Source organism: Chiloscyllium punctatum, chromosome 39, assembly GCF_047496795.1.
Source record: "Chiloscyllium punctatum isolate Juve2018m chromosome 39, sChiPun1.3, whole genome shotgun sequence".
In the NCBI taxonomy this organism is placed as follows: domain Eukaryota; kingdom Metazoa; phylum Chordata; class Chondrichthyes; order Orectolobiformes; family Hemiscylliidae; genus Chiloscyllium; species Chiloscyllium punctatum.
In genome coordinates, this window is record NC_092777.1 from 11439165 (window position 1) to 11459490 (window position 20326).

General features: G+C 42.4%; 1 protein-coding gene across 5 annotated transcripts in view; it reads right to left on the reverse strand.

Annotated features, from left to right (window-relative positions):
- nat9 (N-acetyltransferase 9) overlaps positions 1-20326 on the reverse strand; it is a 36301-nt gene that overhangs the window by 4808 nt on the left and 11167 nt on the right. The window contains exons 4-6 of one of the 5 annotated variants that reach the window (XM_072558173.1): positions 20115-20174; positions 18619-18713; positions 13342-13484 (exon numbers count right to left, since the gene is read on the reverse strand). In XM_072558173.1, coding sequence (XP_072414274.1) covers positions 13386-13484; positions 18619-18713; positions 20115-20174 — 254 coding nt within the window. In that variant the 3' untranslated portion in view covers positions 13342-13385. Of the gene's footprint in view, positions 1-4064; positions 13485-14740; positions 17413-18618; positions 18714-20114; positions 20175-20326 lie in introns of those variants that run through there. The other 4 variants (XM_072558175.1, XM_072558176.1, XM_072558172.1 and 1 more) reach the window with 4 other exon arrangements.

Genomic DNA, 20326 nt, shown 5'->3' on the forward strand with positions numbered 1-20326 from the left:
AGAACTGCTGATGTTGTAAATCAGAGACAAAAGTAGAAATTGCTGGAAAAGCTCAGCAGGTCTGGTAGCATCTGTGGAGAGAATTCCACAGTCGAGTTTTGAGGAAGGGTCACTTAACCCTAAGATTAACTCTAATTTCTCTCCACAGACACTGCCAGACCTGCTGAGCTTTACCAGCAATTTCTAATTTTGTTTCTCATGAAATCTGTTTGAGTTATTGAGCTGCTTTATAATCTGTTAAAAAAAACCTTGGTTATCCTTCAGTTATCTCTTTACTAGAGAGAATGGCCCCAGCATTTCCTGAACATTTAATACTCGAGGTTCTGGTATCATGCTTGTGAATCATTGTTGCAGATTCTCCGCTATGTCCGTTTCCTATGTTCCAATAGCAACAGAGACATGGAGGAGCAGATCGGGACGCAGATTTTGGAAAGGTGCAGAAGTAACAGGGTTATTGTCATGGGTGACGTCAACTTCCCTAATATTGTTTGGAATCTCCTTAGTACAAATAGTTTGGATGGAGCAGATTTTGTCAACTGTGTCCAGGAAGGATTCCTGACTCAATATGTACATAGGCCGACCAGACGGGAGGCCATATTGGATTTGGTGCTTGGCAACAAACCAGTGAAAGGAAAGGCTGGTAGGTATAGGGAATGCTGGATGATGAAAGAAATTGAGGGTTTGGTTAAGAAAAAGAAGGAAGTGTATGTCAGGTATAGACAGGATAGATCGAGTGAATCCTTAGAAGAGTATAAAGGAAGTAGGAGTATACTTAAGAGGGAAATCAGGAGGGCAAAAAGGGGACATGAGATAGTTTGGCAAATAGAATTAAGGAGAATCCAAAGGGATTTTACAAATATATTAAGGACAAAAGGGTAACTAAGGAGAGAATAGGGCCCCTCAAAGATCAGCAAGGCAGCCTTTGTGTGAAGCCACAGAAAATGGGGGAGATACTAAATGAATATTTTGCATCAGTATTTACTGTGGAAAAGGATATGGAAGATATAGACTGTAGGGGAATAGATGGTGACATGTTGCAAAATGTCCAGATTACAGAGGAGGAAGCGCTGGATGTATTGAAATGGTTAAAAGTGGATAAATCCCCAGGACCTGATCAGGTGTACCCGAGAACTCTGTGGGAAGATGGAGAAGTGATTGCTGGGCCTCTTGCTGAGATACTTGTATCATCGATAGTCACAGGTGAGGTGCCAGAAGACTGGAGGTTGGCAAACGTGGCGCCAATGTTTAAGAAGGGCAGTAAAGACCCAGGGAACTACAGACCAGTAAGCCTAGTGTCGGTGGTGGGCAAGTTGTTGGAGGGAATCCTGACGGACAGGATGTACATGTATTTGGAAAGGCAAGGACTGATTAGGGATAGTCAACATGGCTTTGTGCGTGGGAAATCATGTCCCACAAACTTGACTGAGTTTTTTTGAAGAAGTAACAAAGAAGATTGATGAGGTCAGAGCAGGAGATGTGATCTATATGGACTTCAGTAATCCGTTCGACAAGGTTCCCCATGGGAGACTGATTAGCAAGGTTAGATCTCATGGAATAGAGAGAATACAGTGGGCGGCACGGTGGTTAGCACTGCTGCCTCACAGCGCCAGGGACCTGGGTTCAATTCCCACCTCAGGCGACTGACTGTGTGGAGTTTGCACATTCTCCCCGTGTCTGCGTGGGGTTCCTCCCACAGTCCAAAAATGTGCAGTTTAGGTGAATTGGCTATGCTAAATTGCCTGTAGTGTTAGGTGTAGGGGAATGCATCTGGGTGGGTCGATGTGGACTTGTTGGGCCAAAGGGCCTGTTTCCACACTGTATGTAAGTAATCTAAACTAGCAATTTGGATACAGAACTGGCTCAAAGGTAGAAGACAGAGGGTGGTGGTGGAGGGTTGTTTTCCAGACTGGAGGCCTGTGACCAGTGGAGTGCCACAAGGATCGGTGCTGGGCCCTCTACGTTTTGTCATTTACATAAATGATTTGGATGTGAGCATAAGAGATACAGTTAGTAAGTTTGCAGATGACACCAAAATTGGAGGTGTAGTGGACAGCGAAAAGGGTTACCTCAGATTACAACAGGATCTTGATCAGATGGGACAATGGGCTGAGAAGTGGCAGATGGAGTTTAATTCAGATAAATGTGAGGTGCTGCATTTTGGGAAAGCAAATTTTAGCAGGACTTATACACTTAATGGTAAGGTCCTAGGGAGTGTTGCTGAACAAAGAGACCTTGGAGTGCAGGTTCATAGCTCCTTGAAAGTGGAGGCGCAGGTAGATAGGATAGTGAAGAAGGCGTTTGGTATGCTTTCCTTTATTGATCAGAGTATTGAGTACAGGAGTTGGGAAGTCATGTTGCGGCTGTACAGGACATTGGTTAGGCCACTTTTGGAATATTGTGTGCAATTCTGGTCTCCTTCCTATCGGAAAGATGTTGTGAAACTTGCAAGGGTTCAGAAAAGATTTACAAGAATGTTTCCAGGGTTGGAGGATTTGAGCTTCAGGGAGAGGCTGAACAGGCTGGGGCTGTTTTCCCTGGAGCCTCGGAGGCCGAGGGGTGACCTTATAGAGGTTTATAAAATCATGAGGGGCATGGATAGAGTAAATAGACAAAGTCTTTTCCCTGGGATCTGGGAGTCCAGAACTAGAGGGCATAGGTTTAGGGTGAGAAGGGAAAGATATAAAAGAGACCTAAGGGGCAACGTTTTCATGCAGAGGGTGGTACATGTATAGAATGAGCTGCCAGAGGATTTGGTGGAGACTGGTACAATTGCACCATTTAAGAGGCATTTGGATGCGTATATGAATAGGAAGGGTTTGGAGGGATATGGGCCGGGTGCTGGCAGGTGGGACTAGATTGGGTTGGGATATCTGGTCGGCATGGACAGGTTGGACCGAAGGGTCTGTTTCCATGCTGTACATCTCTATGCCCCGCGGTCAGGTGTCAGATCTCTCGGTGGGAGAGCATTCCAATGATCGTGATCACAACTCCCTGACCTTTACTATCGTCATGGAGAGGGATAGGAGCAGATGGTATGGAAAAGTATTTAATTGGGAGAGGGGAATTACAATGCTATTAGGCTGGAACTGTGGAGCATAAATTGGGAGCAAATAGCCTCAGGGGAATGTATGACAGAAATTAGGAGGTTGTTTAGGGAGCACTTGCTGTGAGTACTGGATAGGTTCGTCCCACTGAGACAAGATAGGGAGCCTTGGATGGCAAGAGATGTGAGGAAGAAAGAAGCTTACTTAAGGTTGAGGAAGCAAGGATCAGACAGGGCTCTAGAGGGTTACAAGGTAGCCAGGAAGAAACTGAAGAAACTTACGAGAGCTAAAAGGGGGCATGAAAAGCTTTAGCAGGTAGGATTAAGGAAATCCCCAAGGTATTCTACACTTAGGTGAGGAACAAAAGGATGGCCAGAGTGAGGGTAGGGCTGATCAGGGACAGTGCAGGGAACGTGTGCCTGGAATCGGAGGAGTTAAGGAGGTCCTTAATGAATACTTTGTTTCCGTATTCACTCCTGAGAAGGACCTTGTCGTTTATGAGGACAGCCTGAAACAAGCTGATATGCTCAAAAAGGTTGATGTGAAGGAGGAGGATGTGCTGGAAAGTTTGAAAAACACGAGGATAGGTAAGTCCCCTGGGCCAGTTGGGATATAAAAGTACAGCAGCGCCACACATTCTGACTCTGACTCTCCAGTATATGCAGTCCTCACTTTCTCACAGACGGGATGTACCCAAGTGGGAAGCAACGGACGAGATTGCTGCGTCTTTGGCAATGATTTTTGCATTCCCATTTTCCACTTGAGTAGTACCAGATGATTGGAGGGTGGCAAATGCTATTCCCTTGTTCAAGAAAGGGAATAGGGATAACCCAGGGAATTACAGACCACCAGTGCAGCTGAACCCCTCTTGGTGGTCATTGAAGTCCCTCACACAGTGTACATTTTGAACCTTTTTCATCCTCAGTATTTTCTTCAAACATTGTTCACCATGGAGGAGTACTGATTCTTCAGCCAAAGGTTTGGGCGTTATGTATAAGCAGGAGGTTTCCTTGCCCAATCTGATGCCATGAGACTTTATTAACCAGTACAGATTACAAACAGTTCACATGAATAACCGTTTACAAGAAACAGCAATTTGCAGGGGAAAGGGGTGGCAAAGCCAGACCCCTAAACCTCCTGTACAAGGCCAAACCCTGAATCCCACATTTCTAAAAAAAAAAGTCATCATCAAAAAGGAAACAGGGAATGCAATCACATACAGTCAATAAACCAAATAATAAAATGGTGCATATAACACAAACCCCCTGGCAACCCAGTAAACCACCCATCCCTCCCATCTTCTGGCCACTCAAATGCAGCCTGCCTGTCGATCCCTTCCGGCTCTCGGTCCACTCCATGTCCCCTCTGGCTGCCATGAGACTTTATTGGGTCTGGAATCAATGTTGGTGAGTCCCAGGACAACATCCTCCTTACTGACAAGACACATCCAGGGATGGTGATGGTGTTGTCAGGGTGTTTAAAGGTGTGATTCCATGAGTTTGACTAGATCAGTCTGTTGCCTGACTAGTTTGTGAGATATCTATTTCAGTTTCGGATAGGGCATGATTAAGGTTAGAGTCCACCACAGAACCTCCCCAACTGGGAACTTAAGGGCAGATGAACTGGCTAAGGAGAACCATGGCAGCCCCCTGTGAGACAAACCAAGGTTGAAGATTTGCTACAGGCTCAGTGCAGTGATGCCAGGTTAAAGCAAGTACAGGGGGGAATAAGCCCCAGCAAGTGGGAGGACAGGTTAAGTACTGAGGGCAGAAGTGTTCTTAAAGGTGGACAGTATGTGGTCGCCATCGAGGACTGAAATCAAGTGATATATCAATGTCATAATGTCCAGGGTCATCAAGGGACAGAAGTAACAGCTGTCAGAAATAAGGGATTGTATTAGGAAAAGAAATAAAACATTATGTCGAGAATTGTATTATCTGTAGCCAGGATAATTCAGACTACCATGCCAATCACGGAGGGCTACAATACACTAGGCCAGTAGCAGAACCTTGTACTGACCTATATCCACCCCTACCGCCCTGTAAGGGGGGGATGAGTATATCCTGGTCATTGTGGACATTATTAACAAATGGCTAGAGGCGTTCCTCACCCTAATGAATGCTGCTAAAGTTGCAGCTGACATCTTCAATCACTCATCTTCAGCCCAGGTAATGTACACAGTGGTGAATATATTTGGCGTCAGCCAAAAGTTCCACATCACCCACCATCCTCACTCCAGTGGGATTGTAGAGAGGATGAATCACACCCTCAAAAGGAGGCTTGAAAGGTCATCCAGCAAAACAACTTGATATGGAATGTAGCTTCACCCTTCGTCCTCATGTTCATAAGGAACTCATCCTCCAGTTCAACTGGATTCATCCACTGACTGGACACACCATAAGAGATATTGAACCCTTAATAATATGGACTTGACACAGCCCAAGGTCGAAGTCTGCTGCCATTATAAAGTATATGGGATGTACACTAAGCAGCAGCCTTCAAAATGGCACAAAGGACAAAGCAGACTTACTGTGGTGGGAAGGTGGTCCTGCAAGAGAGTGAGGTAGGGCAGCAGACAATATTACACATTTTCTAGCCAGGAACATCCTGTTCCCTGGATTTTCAGGTCCCCACTCAGTGGCAGACAAGGCCAACTCGTCTGTGTACAGAATTTTACTGAATACAGGGAAAGCTAGGTGATACCATATGAATCAGTCAAAGACCTAGAGAGTGCAAGACAACAGCCACCAAGTGAAGATTACCTTATATTACAAAAATATCAATTGGGTGAACGGGCTGAGGAGTGGCAGATGAAGTTTAATTTAGATAACTGCAAGGTATTGAATTTTGGTAAAACAAACAAGGGCAGTGCTAACACAATTAACGCTAGGGCCATGGGAAGTGTGGTAGACAGAGAGACCGAAGGGTTAAGGTACATAATTCTTTGAAATTTGTGTAACAGGTAGACAGAGTGGTTAAGAAGGTTCTAATCACACTTAACTTCATTGCTCAGACCATTGAATATAAGTGCTGGGATGTCATGCTGAGGTCATACAGGATGTTGGTGAGGCCTCTTCTGGAGTACTGCGTACAGTTCTGGTTGCCCTGTTATTGGAAGGATATTATTAAACTGAAGAGGATTTAGAAAAAAAATTACCAGGATGTTGCCAGGAATGGAGGGTTTGAGTTATAAGGAGAGGCTGGACTGTTTTCACTAGAGGTTAAGGAATGGCGTTATAGGGTTTTATAAAATCATGAGGGGCATGGATAGGGTAAATAGCAAAGGTCTTTTCCCAAAGGTACAGGAGTTCAAAATTAGGGGACATATTTTTAAGGTGAGAGGAGAAGAATTAAAAAGGACATAAGGGGCAACTTTTTCACACATCGAGTGCTTTGTATGTGGAATGAATTGCCAGATGAAGTGGTAGATGCAGGTGCAGTTACAGTGTTTAAAAGACATTTGGACAGGTACATGAATAGAAACTTTTGAATGGATATGAGTCAAATGCAGGCAAGTGAGACTAGTTTAGTTTGAGAACACAATCGGTGTGGACTAGTTGGACCAAAGGGTCTGTCTCCATGCTGAATGACTCTATAACTCCACCTGCTTCTAGGGAATTTAGGGAAGCAAACCGTAACCTGAACCTTGATCCAGACCCAAACCGAATTCCAGATCTGAATTCAGGCCTGGATTCTGGACCAGCTGTGGGCACTGTCCCTCTTGAGGCCAGAAGAGGAAGACCTTGGCACGCAGCAGTCCTGAAGTGAAGGAGATGCTCAGAAACATTCCACCCAAGAAAATCTCCTAGGTGGTGCTCTAGCTCAAAGAGAAAGAGAGAACCCCTTTATGAAGGCGCTTATTCCAACACTGATACTGAGATGTGATTGAGGAGCAAGTCCCAGCAGCCAGAACCATCCCACCACACACACACACACACACTTCAATGACACCCAGCCATGGTGTTCTACCATTCAATCCTGGTCAGAGAAGATCGTCATAGACCTGTGCTCCCATTGTAGCCTTAGTAAGCCAGTCCATCTGGTCATACAGGGCTACAGCACTATAGAGAGTGATAGATAGCCACCATCAACAGTTTCGCCTTTTGGGCCATTGTCATATTTTGGCCATTTCTCGTAATTGCATCCTCGTTTTATATACACACACAGACACACTTCAATAAAGGCATATTTTGTAAAGAGTTTAGCCGAGCGCAGGCCAAGGCCAAACAGAGTTAGAAAAAAATTCTCCTCAAGTGGAGATGGATGGGGAGGTATCTAAACTTATATGAGGAACAACCAACAAGTTGCGTATAGGGAGACAATTGGAGCTCAGATTGTTACAACCTGAGCACAGACACCCCGGTAAGAAATGGGATGTTTGGCTACCAGTCCGAGAAAGGGCTAGAATTGGGCAACAATGAGAAGGTCATGGGGTGGTGCTGGTGCTGGGGGCTGAGGTGATGTACTGTAGAAATTACAAATGGGCTTAAACCAGCCAGAAGTGCACCCATACACATTGATCAAAGGGCTGTCCCAGGACCACAAAATATGGTGGTTTTAAAACACACGGGCAAAACCCATGCACCACAGATTGTCACCGGTGCTGTTAGATATCTCTGTAACAATGCTGCCAGAGTGGTGCCCTTCCCAACTCCAGCAATTATACTTTGCATTTGAGCCATCAGCTATTAGAGGGATTGACACGGGAAGCCAGACCTAGGCCAGCAGGGCATAGTAAAAGAGATACATTGAATAAGTTGGTAATAGCTTATGGAGGAGGAATGTCCACAGTCAATACCCTTGATTTAGCTAATTTAGATATTTAGCTTAGCAAGTGAAACAGACCTTTGATAAACTTAATCTGGAGAGTTGGCAAGATGCTGAGGTGGGTATAAAAGAAAATCAGGCAGAGCAATACCTGATAACAGTGCTAGAAGGACAAGCCAGGAGATCACCTGCAGAAAAACAGATGATGACAGTAGGCACCAGAATAAGAGCCTGTGCAGCATCTCTGGCCTGTGGATGATCGAACGGTTTAGGAAAATCTTCAAGCAGGCTAAGCCAGGCCAATTCCTGTCTTGGTTCAGTGCCGAGCAGATAGAGCACGTGTTCCATTGGAAGAGACACCCCAATATTTCAAATAGTCAATTATGGAAACAGACCAAGGTCTGGTTTAACAATGCAATGGCTGTGGGGATGGTATTGTTAATCCGATCATAGTGCCAAATCAAAATGGGTTATAAGTCTTCAAAAATTGATAATGTCACATTATTCAAGAGGGAAGTGATTTGAATCTGACAATACCTTTCCATACACTGTTGAGAAAGAGGAAAGACTCATAGGTAGCACATCTTGATCAGATGGGCCAATGGGCTGTGAAGTGGCAGATGGAGTTTAATTCAGATAAATGCGAGGTGCTGCATTTTGGGAAAGCAAATCTTAGCAGGACTTATACAGTTAATGGTAAGGTCTGAGGGAGTGTTGCTGAATACAGAGACCTTGGAGTGCAGGTTCATAGCTCCTTGAAAGTGGAGTCGCAGGTAGATAGGATAGTGAAGAAGGCGTTTGGTATGTTTTCCTTTATTGGTCAGAGTATTGAGTACAGGAGTTGGGAGGTCATGTTGCGGCTGTACAGGACATTGGTTAGGCCACTGTTGGAATATTGTGTGCAATTCTGGTCTCCTTCCTATCGGAAAGATGTTGTGAAACTTGAAAGGGTTCAGAAAAGATTTACAAGGATGTTGCCAGGGTTGGAGGATCTGAGCTATAGGGAGAGGCTGAACAGGCTGGGGCTGTTTTCCCTGGAGCGTCGGAGGCAGAGGGGTGACCTTATAGAGGTTTACAAAATTATGAGGGGAATGAATAGGATAAATAGACAAAGTCTTTTCCCTGGGGTTGGGGAGTCCAGAACTAGAGGGTATAGCTTTAGGGTGAGAGGGGAAAGATGTAAAAGAGACCTAAGGGGCAACTTTTTTACACAGAGGGTGGATCTTGTATGGAATGAGCTGCCAGAGGAAGTGGGGGAGGCTGGCACAATTGCAGCATTTAAAAGGCATCTGGATGGGTATATGAATAGGGAGGGTTTGGAGGGATATGGGCCGGGTGCTGACAGGTGGGACTAGATTGGGTTGTGATATCTGGTCAGCATGGGTTGGACTGAAGGGTCTGTTTCCATGCTGTAGATCTCTATGACTCTATGTCGCAGACAAAACAAGTAATTACGTGCCTCTACCCAAATGAATGTGTTCGGAAAAACACCATTCTAAATTGTACTGTAGAGGTCTGGACCCTGAACTCAGATATCACCAGGGTAGAGTTTGGGGGAAGGGAGAACACTGCATCACAACTTCCCTAAAACACCACCAGTACAGAACCTCCAGAACACCACCTCTTGTATTAGGCCACACACTCCAGCCAGGGTCAGCCTAATCAAGCTCAAGGACATCCACAGGAGGAATATCAGTGACAAACTCTGACAATCTTTAAGGTATATTGGGAGAACTGCAACACTGGCAATGAACGCCTACCAGAAAGATGACAGCATGTTGACTGGAATCAGTCAACAAATGTGCAATAAGTTTTTACTGTTTGCTACTGTCAGCAGACTGAACAAATTTAAAAGGGTATCAGGTGGGATGCTGTCTGGGACTATGGCTCAAACATGCAGATACACCCTTGGGTACATGTCCTATCACACCTGGCTGTGCTGTTCATCCTGTTTACTTTGATCCACCTCACTGTCCTCATCATTAAAGTCATCCACTGGAAAAAGGAATCTGTCCAGAAACTAACTATGGACTCTATGCTCCTTCAGCAGAAGCCAAGAAAGCAATGATCCGGGACTGTATAAGTTGTTGTGTGAGATGAAATTCACTCTTTAGAATCCCTACAGTGTAGATCGGCCCATTGAGTCTGCACCAACCCTCTGAAGAGTGTCCACCCAAAACCATTCCCCACCCTATCCAAATTTCCCATGGCTAATCCAGCTAACATACATACTCCTGGTCACTAGGGGAAAATTTAGCATGGCCAGTCCACCCGATCTGCACATCTTTCAACCGTGGGAGGAAACCAGAGCACCAGAAAGACATGGGGAGAATATTCAAACTCCACACGATCACCTGAAGGTGGAATTGAACCCAGGTGCCTGGTGCTGCCTACCACTGAGCCACTATGCTACCTAAGGCTACCACCAGAGGCTTGAGAGCAAGCCAATGTGTGTGTAAATAGTGGCTAATTCTCAAATGTATGTAATTAATTATTTATATCCCATACTGTTAAGGTTATTGCTGTTCCAGGAGTCAATATTAACAGCTCTATATACTAAGTTATGGCCTATTCGCCTAACCTATCCATGATCATTTGTTAATTTATTTCTTTATTGCAACTTACTATCCCACTTATTTTGGTGTCATCTGTAAATTTAGCTCGTGTACCTTCTATCTCTGCATCCAAGTTATTAATAGAGATTGTAAATAAATGGGACCTGAGGACCAAGCCCTGTGGCACCCAACTGGTTACATCTTGCCAACCAGAAAAAGATCTGTTTTATACCACCTCTTTGCATTCTGTTGGTTAGCCAATCCTCTATCCAAGCTAATAAATTACCCAAGCCCATGTGATCGCTCCTTGTGTATTAACCTTTCGTCTCTCACCACATCAAATGCCTTCTGGAAACCTACATGTACTACATCTACAGGATCCCCATTATCCTCTGAAATGCCCATCTTCCTCAACCGAGGATTCCGTAGCACCGTGATTGATAGGGCCCTCAGTTGGGTCTGACCCATCTCCCACAATTCGGTCCTCCTCCCTTCTCTTCCCTCCAACAACGGTAACAGGGTCTACCTGGCTCTCACTTACCACCTGACCAGCATCCTCATCTAAAAGATCATTAGCCACCATTATCTCCACGTCCAACAGGATGCCACCACCAGATGCATATTCCCCTCCTCTTCCATCCCCCTTTACTCCCAAGACCTCCTTACACCTCTATGGTACCTTCCTATGCAACGGTAGAAGGTGTAGCATGGGCCTGTTTATTTCCTCCCAAGGCCCCAGCTGCATCTTCCAGGTGAAGCAACAATATATCTGCACTTCACTCAATCTAGTCTACTGTATTCACTGCTCACAATGTGATCTGCTGTACACTGGGCAGACTGAGTGACCACTTTGCAGAACACCCATGTTCTCTCCACAAAAATGAGCCTGAGCTTCTTGTTACCTGCCACTTCAACACACCACCCCATTTCCTAGATAACACCTTTGTCTCAGTTTTTCCACAGTGCTCCAGTGAAGCTCAGTGCAAGCTGAAAGAACAGCATCTCATTTTCCACTTGGGAACCATGCAATCTTTGGGACTTAAGATAAAGTTGAATAATTTTAGGGCCCCGTGTACCTTTTCTCATACCCTTACCTCATTCTGCATGCACCAAATCACGTTAGCAGCTACTCTTTCTCCCAGGCTGACCTTCACCTCATTCCTTTGTCTGCCAAACCGTTGTTCTCGTTCCTGGATCCATCACCACCTATCATTTACTTCTCCTACCTCTCCCCACCCAATCTTCAGCATTTTCCTAACCTGTTCCTAGCTACCATCAGTTCTGAAGTAGGGTCACTGGACCTGAAATGTTAACTCTGCTTTTTCTGCATGGATGCTACCAGAGTTGCTGATTTTTTCCAGCAATTTCTGCTTGTGTTTCTGTTTTCAAGCATCTGCAGTTCTTCAATTTTCCCATCATCCACTTTGCTTGTTCCACCTTCAAAGGGATCTCACAAATTAGTCAAACACGTCTTACCCTTCATAAAACCATGCTGATTCTGATTTGGTTTTCCAAATGTCCTGTTAGTACTTCCTTAACAAAAGATTCTTACAATTTTCCAATGACAGATGGTAAACTAACTGGCCTAGTTTCCTACTTTTTTTTCTCCTCCCTTTTTGAATAAAGGCATACAAGCATTTTCTCAATCCAGTGGAACCTTCCCATATCCAGGGTATTTTGGAATGTGATAACCAGTGATTCCACTATCTCTGCTGTCATTTCTTTTAAAGAGCCTAGTCCATTAGATCCTGGGGACTTGTTTGCCTTCAATCCCAATAGTTTGCTCCACTTCCCTTGAGATGATGAGTGTTCCATGTTCCTCTGTTTCTCTAACCTCTACATTGCCTGTTACAATAGGATGGTGCTAGTGTTGTTCACAATGAACACTGAAACAAAATATTGACTTACTGTCTCCACCAAATCTGTATTCCCACTATTAACTCCCAAGTGTCATCCACTTTAGCTACTCCCTTCCCTTTTATATACTTATAGAAGCTTTTGCTATCCACCTTTGATAGTTTTCTTTCATAATTTACCTTGCTCTTTTTATTTTCTAAAATTTAATCTATTTTTAGTGTTCAGAGATATTATTATACACCTCTGGAGCAGGTGAGACTTGAACGCGAGCCTCCTAGTCCAGGGGACCACTGCACCACAAGAGGGCCCATTAAAGAAACAACACTGCAATGTCATTTTGAGAGTAGAGATGCTTTCTAATCAATCTGTTCAGTTATGTTATTACAGAAATTTGGGGCAAGTGGGACTTGAAACTTTGCTTTCTGGCTCAAAGGCAGGGACACTACTACTGGACCAAAACAGCTCCAAAAGCCTCCTTCACTTACTATTCCCAGGTGGCCTTCCACCCAATTACTAACCAGGCCCGAGTCTGTTTAGATTTGGAGATCAGACTAGATTGGTACGGTAAGGGGCTTTGTTGGTGTTTTTAGCAAACTTCTTGTTGATTTTTAAGTTTGCCATCTTCCATCCTGCCACTGGCTTTTGCAATATTGTATCCTTTGTTTTGTCTTTATGTTATCTTTAATTTCCTTGCTAAGCCACCCGCCCCCCACCCCCACCTTGTAATCGTTCTTCCTCTCAAATATATTTTCATTGGGAAGAATTGAATATCTGCCACTACTCATCAACTGTCCTAACTTTCAGTCATCTTCTCCAGTCCACTAGGATCTATACGCATGCCGATGTAATTTTGTTTAACTCCAGAATGCTAGTGGGAGACTCCAGCTTCTCACCCTCCAGCTGAATTTGAAATTCTAGCATGTTATAATCATACTTGCCTTTACAATAAAATCATAAGATCATTAACTCTTACAATACCAAATCCAAAATAGCCTGCTCCCTGGTTGGCTCACCAATATATTGCTCCAAGAAAACAATATCTAATACTTTCAATGAACTCTTCCCCCAAAGTTATAATCCAATCTACATCCATTTAAAATCATACGTTATTGACATACCTTACTTACAAGCCCGTGATTTTGCCTGCCCCATTGCAGAACTGTTATTTGGGGATCGATAGATTATTCCCACCAGGGATTTCTTTCTCTTGGTATTTCTTACTTCTAATCATATTTCTAATATATTCCAGTGAGGAAGGATTCTAGGAAGGGGAGAAACCAATTGTGATTAACCAGGATTGTATCAAATTAAAATTAAAAAGAAACATACAATTTGGCAAAGATCAGTGATAAATCGGAGGATTGAGAAAGGTTTAAAAGTCACCCATAGACGACCAAAAAAAATTAAAGAGGGGGAAAATAAGCTGTCAGGGCTAGCAGGTAACATAAAATTGACAGTAAGAGCTTTTTTACATATATAAAAGAAGAGAGAAATTAAAGTGAACACAGGTCCCTTGGAGATAGAGGCAAGGGAAAATATAACTTAGAACCAGAAAATGGCAAAAAAAGTCAAATACTTTCTGTGCATCAGTCTTCACAGTGGAAGTCATTATTTGTTTCCAAAATATGCTAAATAATCAAGGGACTAAATTGGTGGTGGAAATAAACACAATAACTATCATTCGAGACAAAGTACAAGGAAAACTTAATGGAGCAAAAGAATGTTAAGCCCCCTGAATCAAATGGGATGCATCTGAGGATACTAAAAGTAGTAGCTATAGAAATAGTAGGTACATTATTAGTAATCTTCAAAGAATCCTTAAATTCTAGAAATGTCTCAGAGGATTGAAAAACTGCCAATATAAAGACTTTATTCAAAAAATGAGAGACAAAAATATAACTGGAGACCCATTAGCTTATCAGCTGTCATTGTGAAAACGTGAGTATTCTAAACAAAAGTAATAATAGAATATTTAGAAACACATAATCAAGGAGAGTCAGTATGGCTTCATGGGGTGGAGATCATGCCTGACAAATGAGTAGTTCTTTGAGAGGGTAACAAGCAGGATATATCAAGGAGAAGCAGCAGACATAATATATTTGGATTTCCAAAAGGAATTTGATAGGGTACATATAACTACTTAGTATTAGCATGGATGCATGATTGGCTAATTAAACAAAATCAGAGTTGGGATAAAGGAGGCATTTTCAGAATGGCAAACTGTAACTAGTGCTGGGGCCACAATTATTTACAATATATATCAATGATTCAGATGACCAAAGTTAATATATCGCCAAGTTTACGGATGTCACAAAAATAGACAGAAAGGCAAGTTGTGAGGATAACAAAGTGTCGACAGAGAGATAGACTGTTGGATGAATGGGCAAAAACCTGGCAGGTTAATATAATGTTGGTAAATGTGAGGTTCTGCTCTTTCACCGGAAGAACAGAATATTATACAACAGAGGGATTTGTGAGCCTTGTGCACAATTCACAAAACCCCTTCTTAGCAGGTGATAAGGAAGGCAAATAGAATGTTCATCTTTATTTCAAAGTGAATGGTGTGTAAAAGTACAGAAAACTTGTTAAAACTACACAAAACATTAATCTGACCACAGCTGGAATATTGAGAACAGTTTTGATCCTCTTATTAAAAGAAAGGTATACTGACATTACAAGCAGTGTACTGAAGTTAACTAGGTTGATTCTGGGCACGGAGAGATTTTCTTAACAGAACGAGGTGATCTTACGGAAACATACAATATTCTTCAGAAGCTTGACAGGGTAGATTGAGAGAGATTGTTTTCCCTCGTGGGTGTCTAGGACCGGAGGGCCAAAATCTCAGAAGGTGTCACACATTTCAGGCAGAGGTGAGGAATTTCTTCTCTCAGAGGGTAGCAAATCTGTGGAATTAATTTGCACAGAGAGCTGTATACACTAGGTGATTAAGTATATTCAAGCTGAGATACACAGAATTTTAAATCAGTGAGCAAATCGAGGGCTATGGGGAAAATTGAGGGTTATGGGGAAAAGACAGGAAAGTGGTGTTGAGGATTATTAGATCAACCACAATCTCACTGAATGGTAAGGCAGAGTCAATTGGCTAAATGATCTCCTTGTCCTATGTTTTATGGTGATGATTATTTAGTTGGGAGGTATGTGTCTGGGAATAAATAAGGTCACAATCAGAAGCATGAATGTGACAAATAAAATGAATTCTAGTGTTCACATGTAGCAAGAGCCTTGAAATTGCGCTCGTCATGAATTTCAATTACTGTCTCATTTACCCGTGCTTTTTTTAACTTTGTGCATACAAAGTTATAAAATTCTCTACTTTCGAATGATTTTCAAATTTTGCACATGCATAGCATCTGTTTTCATTTGGATTACTAAGACTTTCATCCTCTACATGAGCAGCTATAATAGCATTGTGGCACAATGTGTTTTGGTGACATCTGTGTCATCATCAATCTCCGATATACGTATATTCCTCGTAAGGTAATCACACCATGATGAATGACATAACTGCTTTACTAGTAGTCTTACTGCATTTGTGCATTTCGTACAGACGTGATGAGATTGTAGTGATGTAAACACACCATGATGGAACAACATCATGCACGATTTGGGCAGGTGCAATGTGTTGGCCAGGGGTTGCTCACACCTAAAAACAGCTTGTGAATTCAAATGACCTGAGCCCTAGTCACTGTCTTGTGCTGGCTGGCTGGAATCAGTTTGAACCGGGTCAGCTCAGAGGAAAACAAGGGAAGTGACATAAGGTACAAATCCTTATTTTGTGGAAGATATTTAGGAAATGCTACTGGTGTCCTTGGGCCAGAGCCAAAAACAAAAAGAGCTAAATGAGCCAGAGCCAATGAGGAAAAGACACCACTGTTCTGAATGATAAGGAGAAAGAAAAAACAATGAAGGATTTTAGGCGTGCCAGCAGCAAAAACTCCAGAGTTTAACCTTCACCAAAGTTGAGGACTCCATCCATGAAAGCATGGAGATTACACCAGAGAACAGATGGATCGCCTGGTCAGCATGAACTCCTATTCTCGGGTATTAGCCTTTATTTTTGTTCATTGTTCAGAGAAAGTCTGAGAAACCTAGTGGTTGCGATCATAGATTTTAGCTTTGTATGAATTGCACGCATGCTTTTAACCCTTTCGTAACCAAAATATGTGAATTGTATGTCTGATTTAACTAAACCAATAAAGTTAGTTTTTGTTAGTTGCTACAGATTTGACTCTTTTTTCTCTTTGTGCCGAGTCAAAAGCCGTTGTTGAGGGCAGTAACCAGGCAATAAATGGAAACCTTTCAGTTGTGTCAGCACAGACAACCTAATAGGTGAATATATCATTACAAAATTAAGTTTAAAAGTAATGAATTTATTGTGATTAAACTTGAACTGGCTGCTGAAAAAAAAACTGCCCTCTGCTTCAAACTCTCCCACATTGTACTTCAGTTCTCACAGAAACAGATTTACTGGGCAGTGTCCTCCCAGCTATCTGTGTAAATAAAATGGGTGGAACATCCTGTCATATAGCTGTGGATCTTAGCATAGAAATAAAAACACTGTACTTTCCTGCACTCACCACCATATAGATGAATACACGTTTACAGCCTCAGATGCCAAGGGCTTTCCAGAACCATGGTAACAGGCCATTCATCTTTTCGATTGAGCTGTGTACATTGTAATACAGTTCCAATGGAGAGTGAACCAGAGGGTGAACATTGGTTCAATGTAACACCCTACACTGCCCCTGATCAAAGCTCCAATCTCCCTGATCTATGTAGCATAATGTGGTTAACCAATATTCACAAAACCAAGGCAGGGGAACTGCACAAAAGTCCTTTTTGTATTCCATTTAACATGGAGAGTACCTGTGATTCAGCAGGGAATAACAGGTTTTATTGATTTTATGATGCTGGAACAATTGCATTTATCCCAGCCATGTTTCAACATTATATGCTTTGAACAGCAAGAATAGATTTTTTTAGATAGTCATTCCATGCTGTAAGATTCCTCTCAGTCAGTGGGCTGCTGAGTCTCCCAATGGCTCCTCCAGTTGTTAACTATACTGCTTCTCCTCAATGTGACTCGTTTGCTCAAGGAGCCACTTTTTCCTGTAGCTGTCCACAGTTAAACCGAGTGTTACTTCTTGAAAGACATCACTGACAGAAACCTCAAAATATCAGAAAACAAAACAATGTTAGGATAATTAAGATGAAACCCAGCACAATATGAAGGATGCAGTGTGGGGAGCACAGTTGAACTGCACAGTTGTTGAGGTGGGGGAGTGCTCCGTCAATCCAACTCCCTTTGTCCTGATAACAAATCCCAATCGAAAGGTCTTGGACAAGCATCAGAATAAATTTTATGCTTTTAATCTTTGTGTTGTTTAAATAATAAATATCATTACTGAAATGAGAGCAGTTTCCATTTCTGAACTCTCTGAGCATGTGCTATCTACAGCAAGTAAAGCTGCCTTTACACTCACTGAGCGCATCCAGGGTAGATGATGTACTGCTTGGATACAGAGTGGAACTCCCGGGACTGGTATAGCACAGGTCTGCTGTTACCCAGGGAGTGTGAAATGGGCAGTGCACCCATGGTCTTACTGAGATACCTGGTCTCTAGCTTGAGCTGGAGTTGGAGTGCTACACTCAACCCATGGCTTGTGAGGAGGCTGCAGAAAGGTATCCAATTGCAGTTTCTACTCTCAGTCACCGCTCCACCGGAAAACAATGTGTGGATGGGTCTAGAAAGATTTAGCTTCTACCCTGAACCTAACAACAGTCCCAATAACCTGCCAGACTCTATGTCCACATTCTATTCATTGAAACAAACACACTGGAAAGCTGGATAAATCTACGTACAGATATCGGGCAAAGACCAACACCTTTGGGAGAGATGGGTTGAAAACTGCAGATAACTGGAAAGCAAAATTCAACCTAAATCGATGTCATTCCGATTCTAGTCACTTAGCAGAAACAAGATTATGCTGTTTGATTGCACAATAGGGGCTGTAGAATCAGATATTTCAGTAGTGAAAATAAAAAATATTTTACACACAAAGGATGGTCAAAGTCAATTAATTGTAGATTTTAAAATTGAGGTGGGTAAATTTTCATTAACAAAAGGTAATAAAGATGGGCTAGGACAGGTAGGTGAAAGGTGGTTCACAGAGAAGCTGACATCTGAGTGAATAGTGGAGCAGGTTTAAGGGCTAAAAATGGTGACTCCTATTTCTATAAACTGTGGTTAACAACATGTCATCTGACACTGGTGCATTCATATAGATCTGACAGTCAGGTACAGCAGGAATAACCTGTCAAATTGTGATATTACTGGCGCTGGAGTGGAAAGTTACAAGAATAAGGTGTCTTACCTCTTCAAAGTGAAAGCTCTGAAACATGGCGATGCTGATTGTATTTTCCAGGTTAATTTTAGCTTGGAATTTTTTTATCCCCAGTTTAGTGACTCCTGGGGAAAAAAAATGAACAAATGTCATACTCCGACTTCTTTTTTATCAAGATAGAGTTCATATACCTAGCTGACTCTGTTGTTTCCCTCGGGCCTCACATCCCCTATGGTTCTCTCCCAGGTGCAGATTTAAGTCTAAATTTGTTAATTTCTTTTCTGTCATCAATGGTGCTCCCTTCATGCTCAACTTGCCCATGAATCCCATCTCCTTCTCCCAGTAAGACCAAACTGCTGACCACCCAACATCCTTTCCTGGATCCTACATTAAATGATGCTGTTCATGCCTTTTTCTGCTAAGATTCTATCCCCTGTCCTTCAACTCCACTGTCAACCCTCCCTCTTTAAACAAACACCTCTTGACCTTTCTATTCTTACCTCATTCTATACTTTAAGACTGCTGTTAAAAAAATATGACCGCATGGCATTACTTCGAATAAAAGTGGGAAAGGTATCCCTTGTGTTTAGCTAATATTTATCCTTCAGTCAACATCACAAAAACAGATTATCTGTTTATCATCACAATACTGTTTGTGTGTTCTTGCTGCCTGCACACCAACTGTTAAATTTCCCACATTTCAATAGTCACAACACTTCAAAAAATACTTTATTATCCACAAGCTCTGAGATATCCAGAGATAGTGAAAAGTGTTACACAAATGCAACTCAAATTATCACTCAATCTCCAACCTCTCTTTCTTCGCCAATGTCTTTGTAAGCATTCTGTTACTGGCCAAATCAACCCATTCGCATGTTGAATTGAGTGTAGATGGCAGATATGTTTGTGCAGTGCTGCTGATGGTTTAGCTGAAGGGTAATAAAGATAATAAGGAGCAAAGAATGTAGGTCACAGGGGTGGTGACTAAGTTGGGAAGTAAAGAAGTCATTGGTAACGTACATTAGAGTCAAATATATTAGGACTAGGGAAACATGTACAATGAGAGATGGATGGGTGATCAGAATCTTGGTAATTGTAGCTTTGTACATGGTCGGGAAACAGCAAGATCACAGCAAGTCTGTGGATTTAACAGGACAGTTTACATGGAGAGTGCCTTTGAGAAAGACAGAGCAAGCTGGGTTCTGGACAAAATTGTCAAAGATAAAGATGCCAACAATAAGGAAAAGTTTTCTGCTGAATACATCTCCCACATAAGGAGTTATTTTGCAGAAAAAGGTAATGTGCTCTGAAAGTTCAGATATTTTGCTGTGAATGTCTGCACTATGTCAATCGTCTTTTTGTACTGATCCTTAAATAATTAACCAATTGGTCAATTTTCAGAACCCAACAGTCTCAGCTGCTTTATGGAGCAACAGTAAGTTCTTTAATTTTAAAGAGGGACCAATAGCATTAAAGAAAAAAAACAACCACCCAGGATGCGATAACATTAACATGCATGTCCTCACCATAATACATCATCACCATCGTTGTTTCCTTGCCAAACCCCTTTCCTCTATAACTGGGCTCTGACAGAAAGAGAACACACAATATTTGATATTATTAGAGAAGACGATGCATCATTAACATTACCATGAGTAACACACACAATACATCAGGAGAACTATCACATGTTAATATTTGCAAATGTACCCCCGGGAGTACATGAATTTAGGTAGAA